General features: G+C 41.3%; 1 protein-coding gene across 1 annotated transcript in view; it reads right to left on the bottom strand.

Annotated features, from left to right (window-relative positions):
- Cdc123 (cell division cycle 123) overlaps positions 1-16,538 on the bottom strand; it is a 50,866-nt gene that overhangs the window by 13,462 nt on the left and 20,866 nt on the right. Inside the window, exons 7-8 of the mRNA XM_052729026.1 lie at positions 6,603-6,651; positions 3,397-3,472 (exon numbers count right to left, since the gene is read on the bottom strand). Coding sequence (XP_052584986.1) covers positions 3,397-3,472; positions 6,603-6,651 — 125 coding nt within the window. The remainder of the gene's footprint in view (positions 1-3,396; positions 3,473-6,602; positions 6,652-16,538) is intronic.

Genomic DNA, 16,538 nt, shown 5'->3' with positions numbered 1-16,538 from the left:
TACCACATTTTGTTTATCCATTCTTCAGTTGAAGGGCATCTGGGTTGTTTCCATGTTCTGGCTATTACAAACAATGCTGATATGAACATAACTGAACAAGTGCTCTTATGGTGTGGTTGAGCATTTCTTGGGTATATGCCCAAGAGTGGTATAGCTGGATCTTGGGGGAGATTGATTCCCAATTTTCTAAGAAAGCGCCATATTGATTTCCAAAGTGGTTGTACAAGCTTGCATTCCCACCAGCAGTGGAGGAGAGTTCCCCTAGCTCCACATCCTCTCCAGCAAAGCCGTTAAAGCTGGCCAAAAGACCAAACAGGTGAGCCCTGCAGCACAATGACTCAACTACAAAGGTCACGTGGACAAGTAAATCTTAAGCTCCGTACTGCCATGCATTCTTAATTTTGGAAGTAGTTATTTTATTAAGGAGAATGGAAAGAATTCAGTTACAAAAAGGCTTGTTGACTAAAACATGCAAGTGGCAATTCTAAACCTGTGCGTATATGCTTTTATTTTCCTAAGACAGTCTCTTCAAATCGAGATCCTCTTCCAGTGTGGGAGGGGTAAAACAGCCCTCTCACACACCTGTCATGTGCAGTGTGGGAGGGGTTAAACAGCCCTCTCACACACCTGTCATGCACACGCTGTATTTATAAAGCAGTCTACTTTTCCTGTTTTGGGGAAGCTATCTGTCTTCAGAGGCTGATCTTTCAAGCTACAGAAAATCAAACATTCCTTTTTTTAAAAAAGTGATTTCCAAATATACTGAAGGGGATGTTGTATGAAGCCCTCAATATATTTAAGTCCTAGGGAAAAGGTTTCTGCTGTAAAGAAAGGCTTCCAATTCCTTAGCCACACACTCAGGTCTCTCTCTTCAGCATTCTTAAACTAAGGAATATCTAACAGTTAAATGCCTACATTTATTTCAGTTAGGGAAATGAACGCCAATGTCACATTCAATGAACAGTGGCGAGCATTCAGTTACTCTTTGTCCCTTTTGTTAACAAACTTATTTTATAGAAAACATGCGTTAGCTGATGAGAACCAATGCAGAGACCCACAGCCAAACATTAGGCAGAGCTTGGGGAATCCTGCAGATGAAGGGGAGAAAGGATTGTAGGAGCCAAAGGGGTCAAGGACACCACAAGACAGCCCACAGAAACAACTAACCAGGGCTCACAGGGGCTCACAGGGACTGAACCACCAATCAGGAAGCCTGCATGAGACTGACTTAGGCCCTCTGTATATGGTTTACAGCTGTATAGCTTGGTCTTCTTGTGGAACTCCTAACTGTGGGAGCAGGGGTTGTCTCTGAGTCTTTTATCAGCTTTCAGGACCCTACTCCTCATACTTAGTTGCCTTGCCTAGTTTTAATACAAAGGGAGGTGCCTAGTCTTACTACAACTTGATATGCCATGTTTAGCTGATATCTATGGGAGGCCTGCCTTTTTCTGAATAGAAATGGAGGAGTGGTTTGGGGCGAGGGTAGTAGGGAGGACTGAAGAGGAGAGGAGGGAAATGAAACTGCAGTTGGGATGCAAAATAATAATAATAAAAATCACTAAAAACTGCACTGGAAAAATTTTAAAAGAACAAATTATCTTCAGCACTTAGCCTGAATAAGTGATAGCTAACAAAATAATAACCTCAGAGGTAAGAAAACAAGCAATGCACTTGTTTGTTGAATATATTTTCTTTTGCTCATGTAATAAATAGTGCCCTAATAACAAAACAAAGATTGTAGGGGACATCTTAGGACTCCCTGTAGCTTCAACTCTGGGCAGATTCTGTAGTAGAATATTATTTTAAGGTGTATTACTTTTGCTCATGTTGCATTTGTTTAGCTCTGTAAAGCTGTGTTACTGTGCCTGTCTAAAACACCTGATGGTCTAATAAAGAACTGGCCAATAGTAAGGCAGGAGAAAGGATAGGCGGGGCTGGCAGGCAGAGAGTATATATAGAAGGAGAAAACTGGGAGGAGAGACCTGATCTAGGAGCCAGAGAAGGAGGAGGACTCCAGGGGCCAGTCACCCAGCTACACAGCAAGCCATGGAGTAAGAGTAAGATTTACAGAAGTAAGAGAAAAGCCCAGAGACAAAAGGTAGACAGGATGATTTAAGATAAGAAAAGCTGGCTAGAAACTAAGCCAAGCTAAGGCTGGGCATTTATAGCTAAGTATAAGCCTCCGTGTGTGATTTATATGGGAGCTGGGTGGCAGGCCCCACAAAAGAGTATAAGATCCAAAAAATTCCAACAATAAGATTCAACACTTCTGGCCTCCATGGGTATCTGCACTATGTGTACATACCCCACACACAGAAACACACATACACATAACTAAATAAAATAAATCTTTAAAAAAAAAAGATTGTTAAAACTTGGCTAAGATGTTTACAACAAGCACTTTATTGCTAGTAATAGAAAACTTTCTTTCTTTTCTTCCCCCCCTCCCCTTTTGGTTTTTTGAGATGGGGTTTCTCTGTGTAGTTTTGGTGCCTGTCCTGGATCTCATTCTGTAGACCAGGCTGGCCTTGAACTCACAGAGATTCGCCTGGCTCTGCCTCCCAAGTGCTAGGATTAAAGGTGTGTGCCACGGCCACCCGGCAGTAATACAAAACTTTCTAACAGCAAGTAGGTAATATTACAGATATTGTGTGTTGAGCACAGTTAATAGCTGTGCCCTCCATCTCTAAAGTCCAGACAAGACTAACAGTGCTATCTTCCTGTGTGGAAATTGAACATATGATCAGGACCCTTAGTAACACAGAGCTCAAGACTCAATACCAAACAGAGGCAGCAGCTGGCAGCAAAACTGACCATTCCCCTGGTCACTGAAGTTATTCCCTTCAAAAGCTTGCCTTCTTTCCTTTGGTTATTTTATTTTTTAATGAAACATGATAATTGTACATATTTATGAAACAGTGTGACATTGTGATAGATATGATAAAAATAATAAATATTAATATATTCACATAATGAAATACAATTCAACCATAAAAGAACAAAATTCTAAAATTTACATCATAGTTCTCTTCCTTTTTTAAAATAAAAATATTTATCATTGATTTGTTTAACGTGTGTGTGTGTGTGTGTGTGTGTGTGTGTGTGTGTGTGTGTCTGCCTGCTCATGCACGTGTGAACACACACCTGTGAGCAGACAAGTCCGTGTGGTAGTCAAAGAACAACCTATGGGAACTAGTTCTCTCCTCCCACCACGTAGGCTCCACCAGACTTGGTGACCTGTACCCACTGACCACCTCACCAGCCGTCTTCTTTTGAAGATTACTTTGGAACTAGGGCTAAAACAGAGCACTTGCCTAGCATATACCAGGATCTGGGTTCGATTTCTGGAAACATGAACACATTAAAGATCCCCTTCAAGGATTAAAAAGAACTCACCAATAAGCTTGTTTTCCTTGACAAAACATCGGAATTCAGCCCCAGGAATTAATTCACACCATTTTCGGAGGACAAGCTGTAGATAAAAAGAATAAATATAACAGAAGTCTACAAGAAGACCCTTTCACACCAAGACCTTATTATGATTGCCTTAAAAGTGGTTTTGAGAAAACGAGGCCACTCAAGACAGGAGATGTGACAGGAGATGCAGGCAACAGAGCTGTGACCATTACTCTAACAAGGAAGATTTGTTCTGAAACACTTTAGGACAAAATGCATCCTTGTCAAAATTGTGTGTATATTGTGCACCTCTTGAAGAGTATCAAAAAATAAATAAAATAATTTTAGCACTGAGGCCCTGTGTTCGACTGAAAAACAGCACAGTGTTTTTAAAAGCTTTAAGATGGTCTATGAACTACTTATGAAGAGTCTCAGTCTCCCTCCTCTTTCCTCCACCCTTCTTCTCTCCTTCAAGAAAGGAAAGGACCAAAATGTTATCACGGACGACATAAATAAGTAGTGTTTCCTCAATTTTTCTGGTATTTAAACTTCCTGGTAATAACTTCCTCTTCTTAAAGAAAAGTAAGTTTTTTTATTAAATGTCTTAAGACTTCAAAATGCATTGAGTCCATCATTTATTATTGTGAGCTCTGGGTTGAGCCTTGCAAATGTGGTATTCTAAGGAAAGATGGTTCAGCAGTTAAGAGTACTTGTTACTCTTGCAGAGAACTTAGGTTCAGTTCCCAGCAGCCACATGGAAGTCCACAACTTCCCATAGCTCCAGTTCTAGAGGATCCAATGCCCTCTTCTGACCTCCATGGGCACCAAGAACACATATGACACATATATGATGGTACACATGTATACATGATACACATATGTTGGTATAAAAGAAAATGAAAAAATTAAATTAACAAAAAAAAAACCTGTGAACCTCAAACTAAAATATTATACATTCTTATGAATTAAAAGTTGATCTTGGGATAGGGTGTGTGCAATATGGCTATGTAAATTTTATTTAGCAACAAATAAGCAATTGTAGCACACTAACAGCAACAAATAACACACACAGTAGTTGATTTCTAAAGCACAAAGGATAAAGCCTTTCTCCTTGCCTAATCTTTCTGTTGTCCTCAGAAGCAACCAGAGCTGTCTGGTTCTTATTTGTCTTTCTAGAAGTAGTCCAGGAATACATAAGTATATAGCATATGGAAACACTTTTAAAAATACAGACAGAGGCATATGCTACACAGCATTCTGCTTGCAACATTTTTCACTTTAATTACTTGAGGAATATCACTTCCCTAGCCTTAACTCTCATGTCTTACCATGATGCTGCTGTATCAAAACAAAAGCAATACAACAGCAAAGGACTGGTAAGCAGATCTTAGCTTTAAATGACGACATTTCAACCAATATTATACCTCAGTGAAAGACAGTTCTTATGCAGCTAGCACCAAGTGCCAACACAGAGCAGGTGCATCACAGGAAGTTGTTCAGCAAAGCAGTAGGTGTAAATATGTAATACGCATACAAATAATGCTATAAAAGATTGGATGATGGCATGGGTAAAATACACTGTGGAAATCAGTGGTGGAAAAGCTCACATTTGCATGTAAAGATCCCAGGAACAGACACTATTAACTGTTTAGTGGCCTAATGATGAATTCAATGTTCTACAATAATCAGTATAGCTATTCAACACAAAGAATATTCAATACAGTGAGTATCAGTGGACAATATTTTTTCTTTGTAATGCTGGGGACAAACCCAGGGCCTAAAGCATGGCACACAAAGTAGGTTGTATCCCAGTCTGTAGACAAAAAATGTGTATTATATAGAGATGTCTAGAAGCAAATAATAAAGAAAAAAATTTAATCATGGCACTAATTCTAAGATATTATAAAACCAAATATGAAAATGTTCTGCAATTAACAAAGAAAGGTGATCACACTTGCTTCAAAATTTTCAGAAACTGTGTTTTAATGATGCAAATTCAAAACCAATCAAGAGTAATTACAAGTGATAGCCTACTATGTAGCATCTAAAGGACAAGAAAACTCCAGATTTAATTAATTAGTTAAGAAATTAGCTGTATTTAACAACAGTACCCATTTGGATATTTATATGTACATTTTCAAGAACTGGAGGAAAGCCTGGAGTTTGCAATGATTACAATCGCTACTAAAGCGGCGTCACTGCCCTCCACTCTTCTCATGTCCTCTGTAAAATGAGAGAATGATGTAAAGAGGTAGAGGGAGGAGGATGACTTTCCTGTGAGCGCAGTTTGGACCCTACTTTCAGGGCTTGATCTCCCTCCGGCTTGTGGTGCTGTTTTGAAGCTATGGAGGAGCTGGTAGGTGGTGGCCCTGGCTAGCAGACACAGGTTACAGTGCGGTGCAAGCTCTGAACCAGATTTGGTGGGTGAAAAGTACAAAGGCATTTATTTTATTCAAGAATGTGTATATTCTCTGTGTACAGTATTCTATATTCTGTATATATTCTAATATATAGCCTATAAATAGTACAGACTCATTTTCTTTCTGTGGTGGCTTGAACAAGATTTGAAAGCTTGGACACCAGGGAGTGGCTCTATTAGGAGGTGTGGCCTTGTTGGAGAAAGTGTGTCACTGGGGGTGGGCTTTGAGGTTTCAAATGCTCAAGGCAGGCCCAGAGTCTCTCTTCCTGTTGCCTACCAATCTGGATGTAGAACTCTCAGCCACCTCTCCAGCATCTGTCTGCCTGTGTGCCACCATGCTTCCCACCGTGACAATGGACTAAAACTCTGAAACTGTAAGTAAGCACCAATTAAATGTTTTCTTTTATAAGAGTTGGCCATGGTCATGGTGTTTCTTTACAGCAACAGAACACTGACTAAGCCTCTCTCTCTCCCTCTCTTGTTTGTTTGAGATAGGGTCTCACTGTGTGGACTTGACTAGCCTGAAAACTGCTTTGTAGACCAGGCTGGCCTTGAACTCAGTGATCTGCCTGCCTCTGCTGGGATTAAAGATATGTACCACCATGCCCCACCTGAATAATACATATTCTTCTATATGTAGGACAAATTTCTTAAATTTAAAAATTTAGTGTTTCTATGCTCCCAGAAAAATTAGTTCATTTTTTTTTATTCATTTACAAATAAACAGCACTATTCCATGACCTATGACTGGGACTCTTAGTGTCATAAAAGGGAAAAAGATGCTTACCTCATATTCTATACAAGGATCTGGAGAATCATCAGTACAATGAATGAACCTTTGGAGAGAAAAATGCAATTGAGTATATACAAAGCCATTGGGAAGGCCAAGTTACTCTAACTTAGCGAGGGATTAAAAAGGAAGGGACGGCTGGAGAGACGGCTCAGTGGTTAAGAACACATACTGCTCTTTGCAGAGGACCCAAGTTCAATTCTTAGAACCCACATCAGGCAGCTTACAACTGCTTGTAACTCCAGCTCCAGGGGATGGCTTTAACCTCAGATACATGCACATATACAGGCATACACACATGTAGACGTAAATAAATAATAATAATTTTTTTTATAAAAAGGAATGACAGAGTGACCGGGATGCCTCTGGGATCCACTGGTTAGTACAGGAGGAAAGCAGGTGGTGCACAGTGAGGACAGAGCAGACTGTTGGGGCAAGGAGAGCTGGAGACTGGGAAACCAGAGAGAAGCTGAACAAGCCACTAAGACGAGGAGACCCCAGAGAGAGGGGAAAAACAAAGGGATCTAAGAGCTGAGCCAAGGAAGGAAACATGACAGATGACAGAATCCTGGAAACAGCAACATCTAAAGAGTGAGTGACAGAAAAAACCTCAGGGAAGAGTAAGTGGGAAACATGAACTGGCACACTGAAAGGCAAAGGTTATACAAAGAAAATAGTGGCCAGAACAATTTTTAGAGGATGCCCAAAGTCGGGACTGGGGAGATGGAGAGGCCAGCAAGGGTGGGAGGTAAGAAAAAGGAAGTTTGCCCTTAGGAGCAGCTTTACTATGGAAGGCAGGACAATTCGCTGAACCCAGAGCTTGCCAGTTCAGCTAGACTGGCTGGCCAGTAAGCCCTATGGATCTCCTATCTCCCCAGAACTACAATTACTGGTGTGTGCCACCATGTCCAGCTGTTTACCTAGATTCTGGGGGTCCAAATGAACTCAGGTCCTCACACTCCCATGGCAAGCATTTTACCGAATAAGCCCTCTCAACAGCTTGTTTTTATTTTTCGTTTAACAGTGACATGAACCATTGGATATAGTTTGACAGATTGGGAGCTAAACAAAGGATGGTTGTGAAATGGCTTGTACATGTACATAACTTGTAATATATAATATACATAACTTGTAGTCATATATAATATACATAACTTATAGTCAAGAGGTATTTGTGAAAAAAATAAGCATGAACAAAACAGAAAGTACTTTCCCCCTTTGTGGCTATCATGGTTTGAATATGAGATGTCCCTTACAAGCTCCTGTGCTGAACACTTGGTCTCCAGTTGATAGTGTGGAAACTAGCAGGTGGGGTCTAGCTGACCATTGTGGGGATGGGTACTTGAAGTCCGACCCATTCTAATCCCTGTTCGGCTCTGCTTCCCAGGCACCATGAGGTTCGTACCTCTCCACCATGGCACTGCCTTACCACAGGCACACAGTCATGAAGCCACAACTCCTGGGATTAAACCCACACACTGTGAGCTGAACTAGACCTTTTCCCTCTTGCCTTCTCACAGCAGTGACGATTCAGCTAACACAGATGTGCTGGTGACCAAGTGCTCTACCAATGAAGACACAGAAATTCTCTGGCACCAAAAAAAAAAAAAAAAAAAAAAATCATTTTAAAGGTATCTTGAGCCTGGCGGGTAGTTAGGTATTAAGGTTCATGCTTAGCAAATAGGGAGACTTGGATCCATTTTGGAGAAGGGGAGTGAGCGTCAAGTCATTCAAACGCATACCCAAGTGTGAAAGCCTTTTACTTCACTGAATGTGTGGTCATGTTGGTACATCTGCAATCATTTGTTTTACACTGCAAACAGTAATAATTTTAGCATACTCGATTGGCTAAAGTCTAGAGAAAGCAGACGTTTCTAACCACTAAACTGGGAAGCAAATGATCTAATCTACAACACATTTCAAAAGGAAAGCACACAGTGTGCTTGGTTAAGCGGCCAGAGGACTGTTTTCACAGTAGTGAACGTTTACATGTGCCGAGTGCCACTAGAAGCCTTCACACTGCCATCCCATTGAAACCTTACAGTGAGTGATGTCATTATCATCTCCATTTACCAACTGAGCGACCAAGGCTAGAAGGGTGAGGTGATAAGTGGGAAAGAAGCATCCAGTCTCAAGCCACACCGTGTCTCCCAGGGACAGAGGTGCTGGCACTCTCATTGAAACTGTTAAGTTTAGTGAGTAGGCAGAGAGAGAGAGGTATACACACACACACACACACACACACACACACACACACACACACACACACACACTATACATACCGACAAGACTTTAGCTTAAAGCTGTACCAGTGTTAAGAAAAGAAGCTGGGCTGTGGTGGTGCACCCCTTTAATCCCAGCACTCAGGAGGCAGAAGCAGGAGGATCTCTGAGTTTGAGGGCAGCCTGGTCTACAGAGGGAGTTCTACAGAGAGCTACACAGAGAAACCCTGTCTCAAAAAAAGTTTAAAAAGGGAGGGAGGAAGGGAGAAAGGGAGGGAGGGAGGGAGGGAGGGAGGGAGGGAGGGAGGAAGGAGAAAATCTATCATTAACCAATCTTATTTCCATGAGCAAGTTGGAAAACCTGTTTTAACATGCTCCAGCACACACTGGTGCTATCTGAAGACCTCATTTTCCCTTGAAAGCAAAAATCCCTTGCTTCAAACTCAACTAAAGTATGTTACCCAAAGGAGCTATACTTCAACACCAGCTTTGAGTATTTTTAAAATTTCTTAAGCAAAAATAAGTCTTACAGGTTGCTTGATGTTAATCAAAATTGAAGCCATGAAATGTCAGGTTAATAAAGATTAATACACTTGTTCCATTCTTTAAAAATAACTACCCTTTCCCCACCAGGACCAGCGGCATGATAGACTAAGAATATTAATAGAGTTCCTACGTTTTGACAGCCAGTCACACAGAGACAACTAAGTACTCTGGATTAGATTACCCACAAAAATGAGAAGACGAGGAATTCAATGCATGATAACAAAACAGGAACTGCTTGGTGTGGTGGTACATGCCTGTAGTCCCATGACCCAGGAGGCTGAGGCAAGAGCACTACCATGAGCTCTAGGTTAGCCTAGACTACAGAGTAAGTTCCAGACCAGCCTGGGATAAAGTGTATAAGAAAACGAAACTAAAAAGGGAAGTAAGGAAGAGAGAGGAAAAAAAGAAGAGAGAGAGAGTAAGGGAGGGAGAAAGGAAGGAAGGGAACAATCAAAGGACCAGAGGTCAAAAAAAGAAAATAATAATCAAGGCCTTAGGTTCTATAGTAAGTGCCTTAGCTACTTTTCTATTGTCAAAACACCATGACCAATTTGGGGATCACAGTTCCAGAGGGTTAGAGTTCATGATCATCATGGCGGAGAGCACAGCAGCAAGCAGGCAGGCAGGCATGGCAATGGAGCAGTATCCGATAATTTACATCTTGATCCACAAGCACAAGGCAGGGAAAGAGAGACAACGGGAATGGTGTGAGCTTTTGAAACCTCAAAGCCCACCCCCAGTGACACACCTCCCTTAACAATCCTAATCTTTCCCAACAGTTCCAACTGTGAACCAGGCACTGAATGGCTATACTAGCTAGTCATCAAGCCCATGTCTCACCCCTCTACCCCCAGGGCCAGGGTTTCAGGCAGGAACCACCATATCTGTCTTTTAATTGGGTGCTGGACACCCAAACTCAGGTCCTCACGTTTGCACTTTATTGACCAATTCATCACCCCAGACCATTTTTAAAAATGCTTCTATATTCTGACAAATACTGATTCAGACTCTTAGTCATCATATTACTACTCAAAAGTAAGTGTATTTATATACATATTTACATTCTACCACCTTATAACATTATTTTTAACTGGTTTAACATTTATGTAATTTTTAAAATGAGTAGTTTGAGAACATATGTGGTACCGGAGGTTATTGCTGTAGCTTTTTCTTACTGAGATGATTAAACAGATGGCCAAGTACGTTTATGAAAGGAGAGGGTGGTGCTGAGCTGTCTAGAGGCTGAATAGAAAAGTCAACAGGAGCCTGTCCAGAGGCTCATCTTGAGCAGATGTCAACCATATCATAGTAAGACCTCTCTATTCAGAAAAGAAAAGTTGGAAAATTACAATATTGTGCTTCACACTAAATAAGGTCTAACTATATGAAAAAAATACATCATGGGCAGAAAGACAAAGAACAAATTTTGAGCAAGGAGAAATAATGTATTAAAGTTTTGGTGGTATAGCTTTTCTTGCTGTTCAGAAAGGCAAAGCAGAAGTTTTGGCATACAGATGCCATTTCTTTAGCGTTTTCAACTATGGTAGAAAGGGAAAGATAAGAGTGAAGTAAAGTGATTAGATATGTTCATTAAATTTTTCATTGATCTTTTCTCCAAAGAGGCAAAATACTGTATTTAAAAATTAAACCACCTATGGTGGTTTGAATGAGATGTCCTCCATGGTCACAGACATTGGAACACTTGGTCCCCAGCTGGTCACACTGTTTTGGGCTTTTTAGGAGGTGTGTTCTTGCCAGAAGAAGTCTATTATAGGGTGGGGTGGTGGCAGAGGTGCTTTGAGGTTTCAAAGCCCCACACCATTCCTAGTTAGCGTTCTCTACTTCCTGCTCATGGTCTACAATGTGAGCTCTTAGCTGCTCCTGCCAGCATGCCTTCATTCTGCCATCAGACACTAACCCTCTGGAACCATAAGCCCAAATAAACTCTTTCTTTAGTCATAGTGTTCATCATAACAAAGTAACCGAGACACCACCTAAAGCACATACACTGTCATCTAATAAATAAGGCTGAAAATAATAGTGGCAGTTATATTAGGTCTACTTGTGCACAAAATTTTACTCCTGAGACTTTTGTGGAACTCCATTTAGAATTATAAAAGTCTTATCAGCAGTTTTAGTTACCTGTGATTATAATCATTTATTTAAAAAAAAAATTCCAGCACAGCAGAAGCCAGCCAGCCGATCCCACCTCACCAGCTGGGCACTACTACAATGAACGAATGTGTGATGGAGAGGTGGGAAAGATGGGAAAAACAAAGCTGTATATGCACTGTGGAGAGAGGCAGGACTGGAGACGAGATGGTTGTGTGAGAGACCACTGAGGTTGACAGTGAACAGGCCATTGTCCAGCAGGGTTGGTGGGGTGGTGTGCAGCAGCATGGAGCTTACAGACACACTGAGTCCCCAAACACACCACTAGACTGTGGGATCCCCTGGCTCCGGTCAGTGATGGAGGCCCAAGATGAGGACAGTTCACTTTCTGGACTGGACCTCCTTGAAGGACCACTGTGGTCCACGATGCCACCAGAGGCCGTGTTGGTGTATGTGGTCCATGCTGCTGCCCTAGGCCATGATAAAGCCTGAGATGAACGTGGATGCATGAGGTCTGTGCCGCTGACTGAAGCCCTGGTGATGTCCTCCACCTTTACTGCCTCAGGGGGCCATGTTGATGTGAGTGGCCTGAACTGCCACCTGAGGCCATGGTGATGTCTGGGTCCAGGGTCCCACTGCAGCCAGGGTCTGTGTTGATGTCCATGGCCTGTGTTACCACCAACGACCACTCAGATATCTGTGGTATGTGCTGCCACCTGATGCCTTGGTCTGTGTTGTTGCAGGGGGTGGGGTGGGTGGGGGCGGCAAGGCATACTGACCTGAATGGCCTGCACTGCCACGTAAGGCCATGGTGATGACCAGGCCGTGCTGCTACCAAGGGCCATGTCTAGGCCTATGGTCCTATGGCAGCTGTGGTCTATGTTGATGTCCATGGCTGGGTCCATGATCCTACTACAGCCGGGGGCATGTCTACAGTCTGTGGAGGCCCATGATTCCATTTTCCCACTGACTGTGGCTACTTCTACTATGATACTGATGACTCCAGAAAATAATTGAGAGGGGGAGATGAAAGGCTTTTATGACAACCACCCCGCCCCCAAAGTAACAGCCTAGACAGGAAGCCACCAAAGAAAACTCTTGAAAAAGTGTGATGGGGATGCTGAAGTATAGCTCTGCACAATTGATGGTTTCTGGCAGGGGTGCAGGAGGGGAAGGACTCAGTTCTATTTAAGGGGCAGGCCACTGAGAGTTTGACCATGCCCCCATGAGTATATAAATAACACATATTGGACTTGAGTTTTTTTGCTTGTTTTTTCTAATTTTTTAAAAAAGATTTATTTATTATGTACACAGTGTTCTGTCTGCATGTATGCCTGCACACCAGAAAAGGGCATCAGGTCTCATTATAAATGGTTGTGAGCCACCATGTGGTTGCTGGGAATTGAACTCAGGACCTCTAGAAGAGCAGCCAGTGCTCTTAACCACTGAACCATCTCTCTAGCACTGTTTTTTCTTATTTTTTATTCTTATTTTTATCTTTACTTTTTTGGTGGGGCAGACATGAAAAGATTGGGAAGTGAGTGTAATTGGGGTACATGATACAAAATTCCCAGAGAATCAATAAAAATGTTACATTGGAAAAACAAAACAAAACAAAAATTAATAGCAATTAAAAAACGTTGGGTTTTAAAAAAAATTTAAGCTGGAAAAACCATGCTTACTACTCCTTTCAAACATTGTCTTGGGAAAAGTGAAGATTTAAAAAGTTGATTTTTAAAAAAAAGTGGCCTTCCTCATGCCCTCCTGCCTCTGCACACTCGCTGACCCACACCATTCTCTCAGATCATCCAATGATCACGGGAGAAAAAGACTGAGTATCTTATTCTTTACTGGTTCAGTCAAGCAACTGCTCTTTGTGAATTCAAATAAACATACAATACAGTAAGGGCTTCTTAAAAATAAAAACAACAACAATATATAAAATAAAAGAAGAAAAAGGAGGAGGAGGAAGAGGACTCAGAATACTGCCTGTGCAAACCAGTTTTTCCAACTTTACATAATAAGTGGTTGTGGTGTTAACTCACAGTTCTTGTCTACATTTCCCAAACAATGCCCATTCTTTGACCTCATCATGATCTCCATCATTCACTCATGACTATCTTATAACTGATTTAATCTTTTTCTCATATTCTCAACATTATTTCTTGTACAGACTTTCACATCACTAGTTTATTTGTTTGTTTTTGTTTTTCTGTACATAGAACCTCAGGGGGGAAAAAACTAACTTTTAAACTTGTATAGCAGTCTGAGGTAGAGACATGGTTCACTGGTTTAAGAATAGTTACTGCTCTTGTAGAAGACCAGAGTTTGGTCCCCAGCACCTATATAGAAAGGTTCACAACCTTCTGTAACTCCAGCTCCAGAAGATTCTATGCCCTATTCTGAACTCTGTGGTTCAGATATACACATAACTTTGAAAAATATCTTTAAAAAAAAAATTCCAGAAGTAAACAACTTCCAAATTTTAAGCTAAGAACCCTTCTGTATTTTGTTGTCTTGCTCCATACTACCGAAGATGAGACCTTGTCCAGGGTGTCTACTTCGTATATACTACCCACTTGTTAGTAATGTAGTAGCTATTTTAGTTATCAGTTTGACTACCTTGGTGTTGTGATGTTTATGTTCAAGTAACCCCATTTTACATAATAATAATAATCCTGAAATGCTAGCAAGTTAAATATGCCAAGAGAAGCCATAACATGCCTCCTGGAAGTAAAAAAGGTGGCGTTTAGCATAGTCACATATATATAGGAAAAAAAAAACAGTATGTATGGCATTTAGTACTCTCTATGGTTTTCAGGTATCCACTGGAGGTCTATGGGCATATGTCCTGCAGATAAAGGGGGACTTACTGTAATAACCAGTTTTGTGATAATACTAAGAAAAGTATTGCACTGAATGTAGCTAAGTGTAAACTGCTAAGACAAACAAATTTCCCTGGTCAAATCTGTTTCTCTTTAATCTGAGCCCTTCATGAATGGATTTACTTTTCTACCCACTCAGCTTTTTCTTCTAATTGTTATCTGAACATTAGGTGTTTCTTTTTTCTTTTTTTTTTTCATATTTGTCCTACTGAAGTGACGATCAATAAAACAATTAATGAAAGCAGTCTTGCGACTCAATAAGTTTAATCACAGAGAATGCTGATGTGTGGGCAAATAATGCAGTCAGCAAATATTAGGCAGATTCATTATGTTATAATTCAACCTCCACTTTTTTGTTTGTTTGTTTGTTTGTTTGTTTTTGTTTTTCGAGACAGGGTTTCTCTATGTAGCTTTGTGCCTTTCCTGGATCTTGCTTTGTAGACTAGGCTGGCCTCAAACTCACAAAGATCCACCTGCCTCTGCCTCCCAAGTGCTGGGATTAAAGGCGTGTGCCACCACTGCCTGGCTTCAACCTCCACTTTTTACAGTCACCAAGTAAAACACAGGAAAAACCGAAGCCAGAACTTGGCATTCTATGGGAAATTTTGCCTATAGCAGACACTGGGTAGATGTTCCAGCTATTCCCGCCTGGCAGCCTTGCTAACAGAATCTGATTGTCCAGACCCTAATGCACCTGTGCTTCACAATCACCCCGATATAGCTTGACTCTTGAACACCCCCTAAAGCCCATGTGCTAAGGGAACTCAGTTCATGTGTCATGGAGAGATAGTGGAGCCTCTAGTATGTGGGACCTCCTAAAGGAAGGCAGGTAACTGGGGTGTGTGCCCTTGACAGAGATCTTAGGACCCTGACCACCTCCAGTCTTAACTCTGTTTCCAGGTTGCTGTAAAGTGAACAGGCCTCTTCTATCACACATTCCTGCTATGATGTACTATGCTGCTACGGACCCAAAAGAAAATGGGGTGAACCAACCACCAGCTGAAACCTCTAAAATTGTGAGTCAAAATAAAGTTCTGCACAAGTTGTTTAACTCAGGTATTCTGTCCATGACAAAAAGCTAACTAACACATCCCTACTTCCAGGGATACACATATTGAATCATATAAGCAGCCCTCAAAGCACAAGCCTGGAACTGCCAGGAAACATGTTAGAAATAATATAGTCGGGGCAATAAACCCTATGTCTGTAAACTATTTTCAGATGGCTTTTGCGAACTTAAAACATAGGGAGGGACTGGATAGAGAGCTTGGCAGTTAAGAGCACACACTGTTCTTAACTCCTTTGTGGACCTGGATTCAGTTCTCAGCACCCACATCAAGCAACTCACAGCCACCTGTAATTTCACCTCCAAGGGATCTGATGCTCTTTTCTAGACTGTGTAGGCGCCTGCACTCATGTGCACATACTCCATCACACAGACATATACATAAAATTAAAACTTAAAAATATCCTGTGTTATAGCTGTTCTGCCTATGACCTTGAAGTACATGCCCTGGGGCGTGGCCTCTTGGTGACCCTTAAGACCTGAGATGCACGTAGGCATCGCTCTCTTGGCTCCCTTATGGGACTTGGATGCAGGACTGATTCAGGCAGCTAGAACAGCGTTCCAGAACCTGTGTCAATTCTGTTCTGTATAGTGAGTTTTCCCCCTTAATAAATTCTTTTGCCCGTTAAACAGACTCTGTGAATTTCTCGTTATATCCTTGACTATATCACAATATGATTTTAGTCAAGGTAAGACTCAAAATAGTGTAAACAATACAAATTTATTTTTATGATACAGTAAAAATTTGCACAGATCAACAATTGTGTATTAGAATAATCACTGATATCTCATTCTATTATATAATTTAATGGGAATTCTGAAAAGGACCTATAACTGACAGTAACCAGCAGGGGGCTTTGAACCACAGAACAGACGTAGGCCTCAGCAGAGTAAAACAGTGCACGATCTTGCCGAACCTAAAGGATTACACTCTTAATCTCTGAGAGCTTCTGAAAGACATTGTGACAAAAGTTCCTTTTGATTTTTTCTACTTTGTACTGCTAGGAATCAAACCCAGGGCACCAAGAAGGCTAGGCAGCTGCCCTACAGCTGAGCCACACTTCCAGGCACAGATCTTCATTGTTCACAAGTTTTACTAATA

Source organism: Peromyscus californicus, unplaced genomic scaffold, assembly GCF_007827085.1.
Source record: "Peromyscus californicus insignis strain IS unplaced genomic scaffold, ASM782708v3 Scaffold_8__1_contigs__length_139910024, whole genome shotgun sequence".
Classification (NCBI taxonomy): Eukaryota; Metazoa; Chordata; class Mammalia; order Rodentia; family Cricetidae; genus Peromyscus; species Peromyscus californicus.
This window is presented reverse-complemented; position numbering and strand designations above follow the sequence as displayed.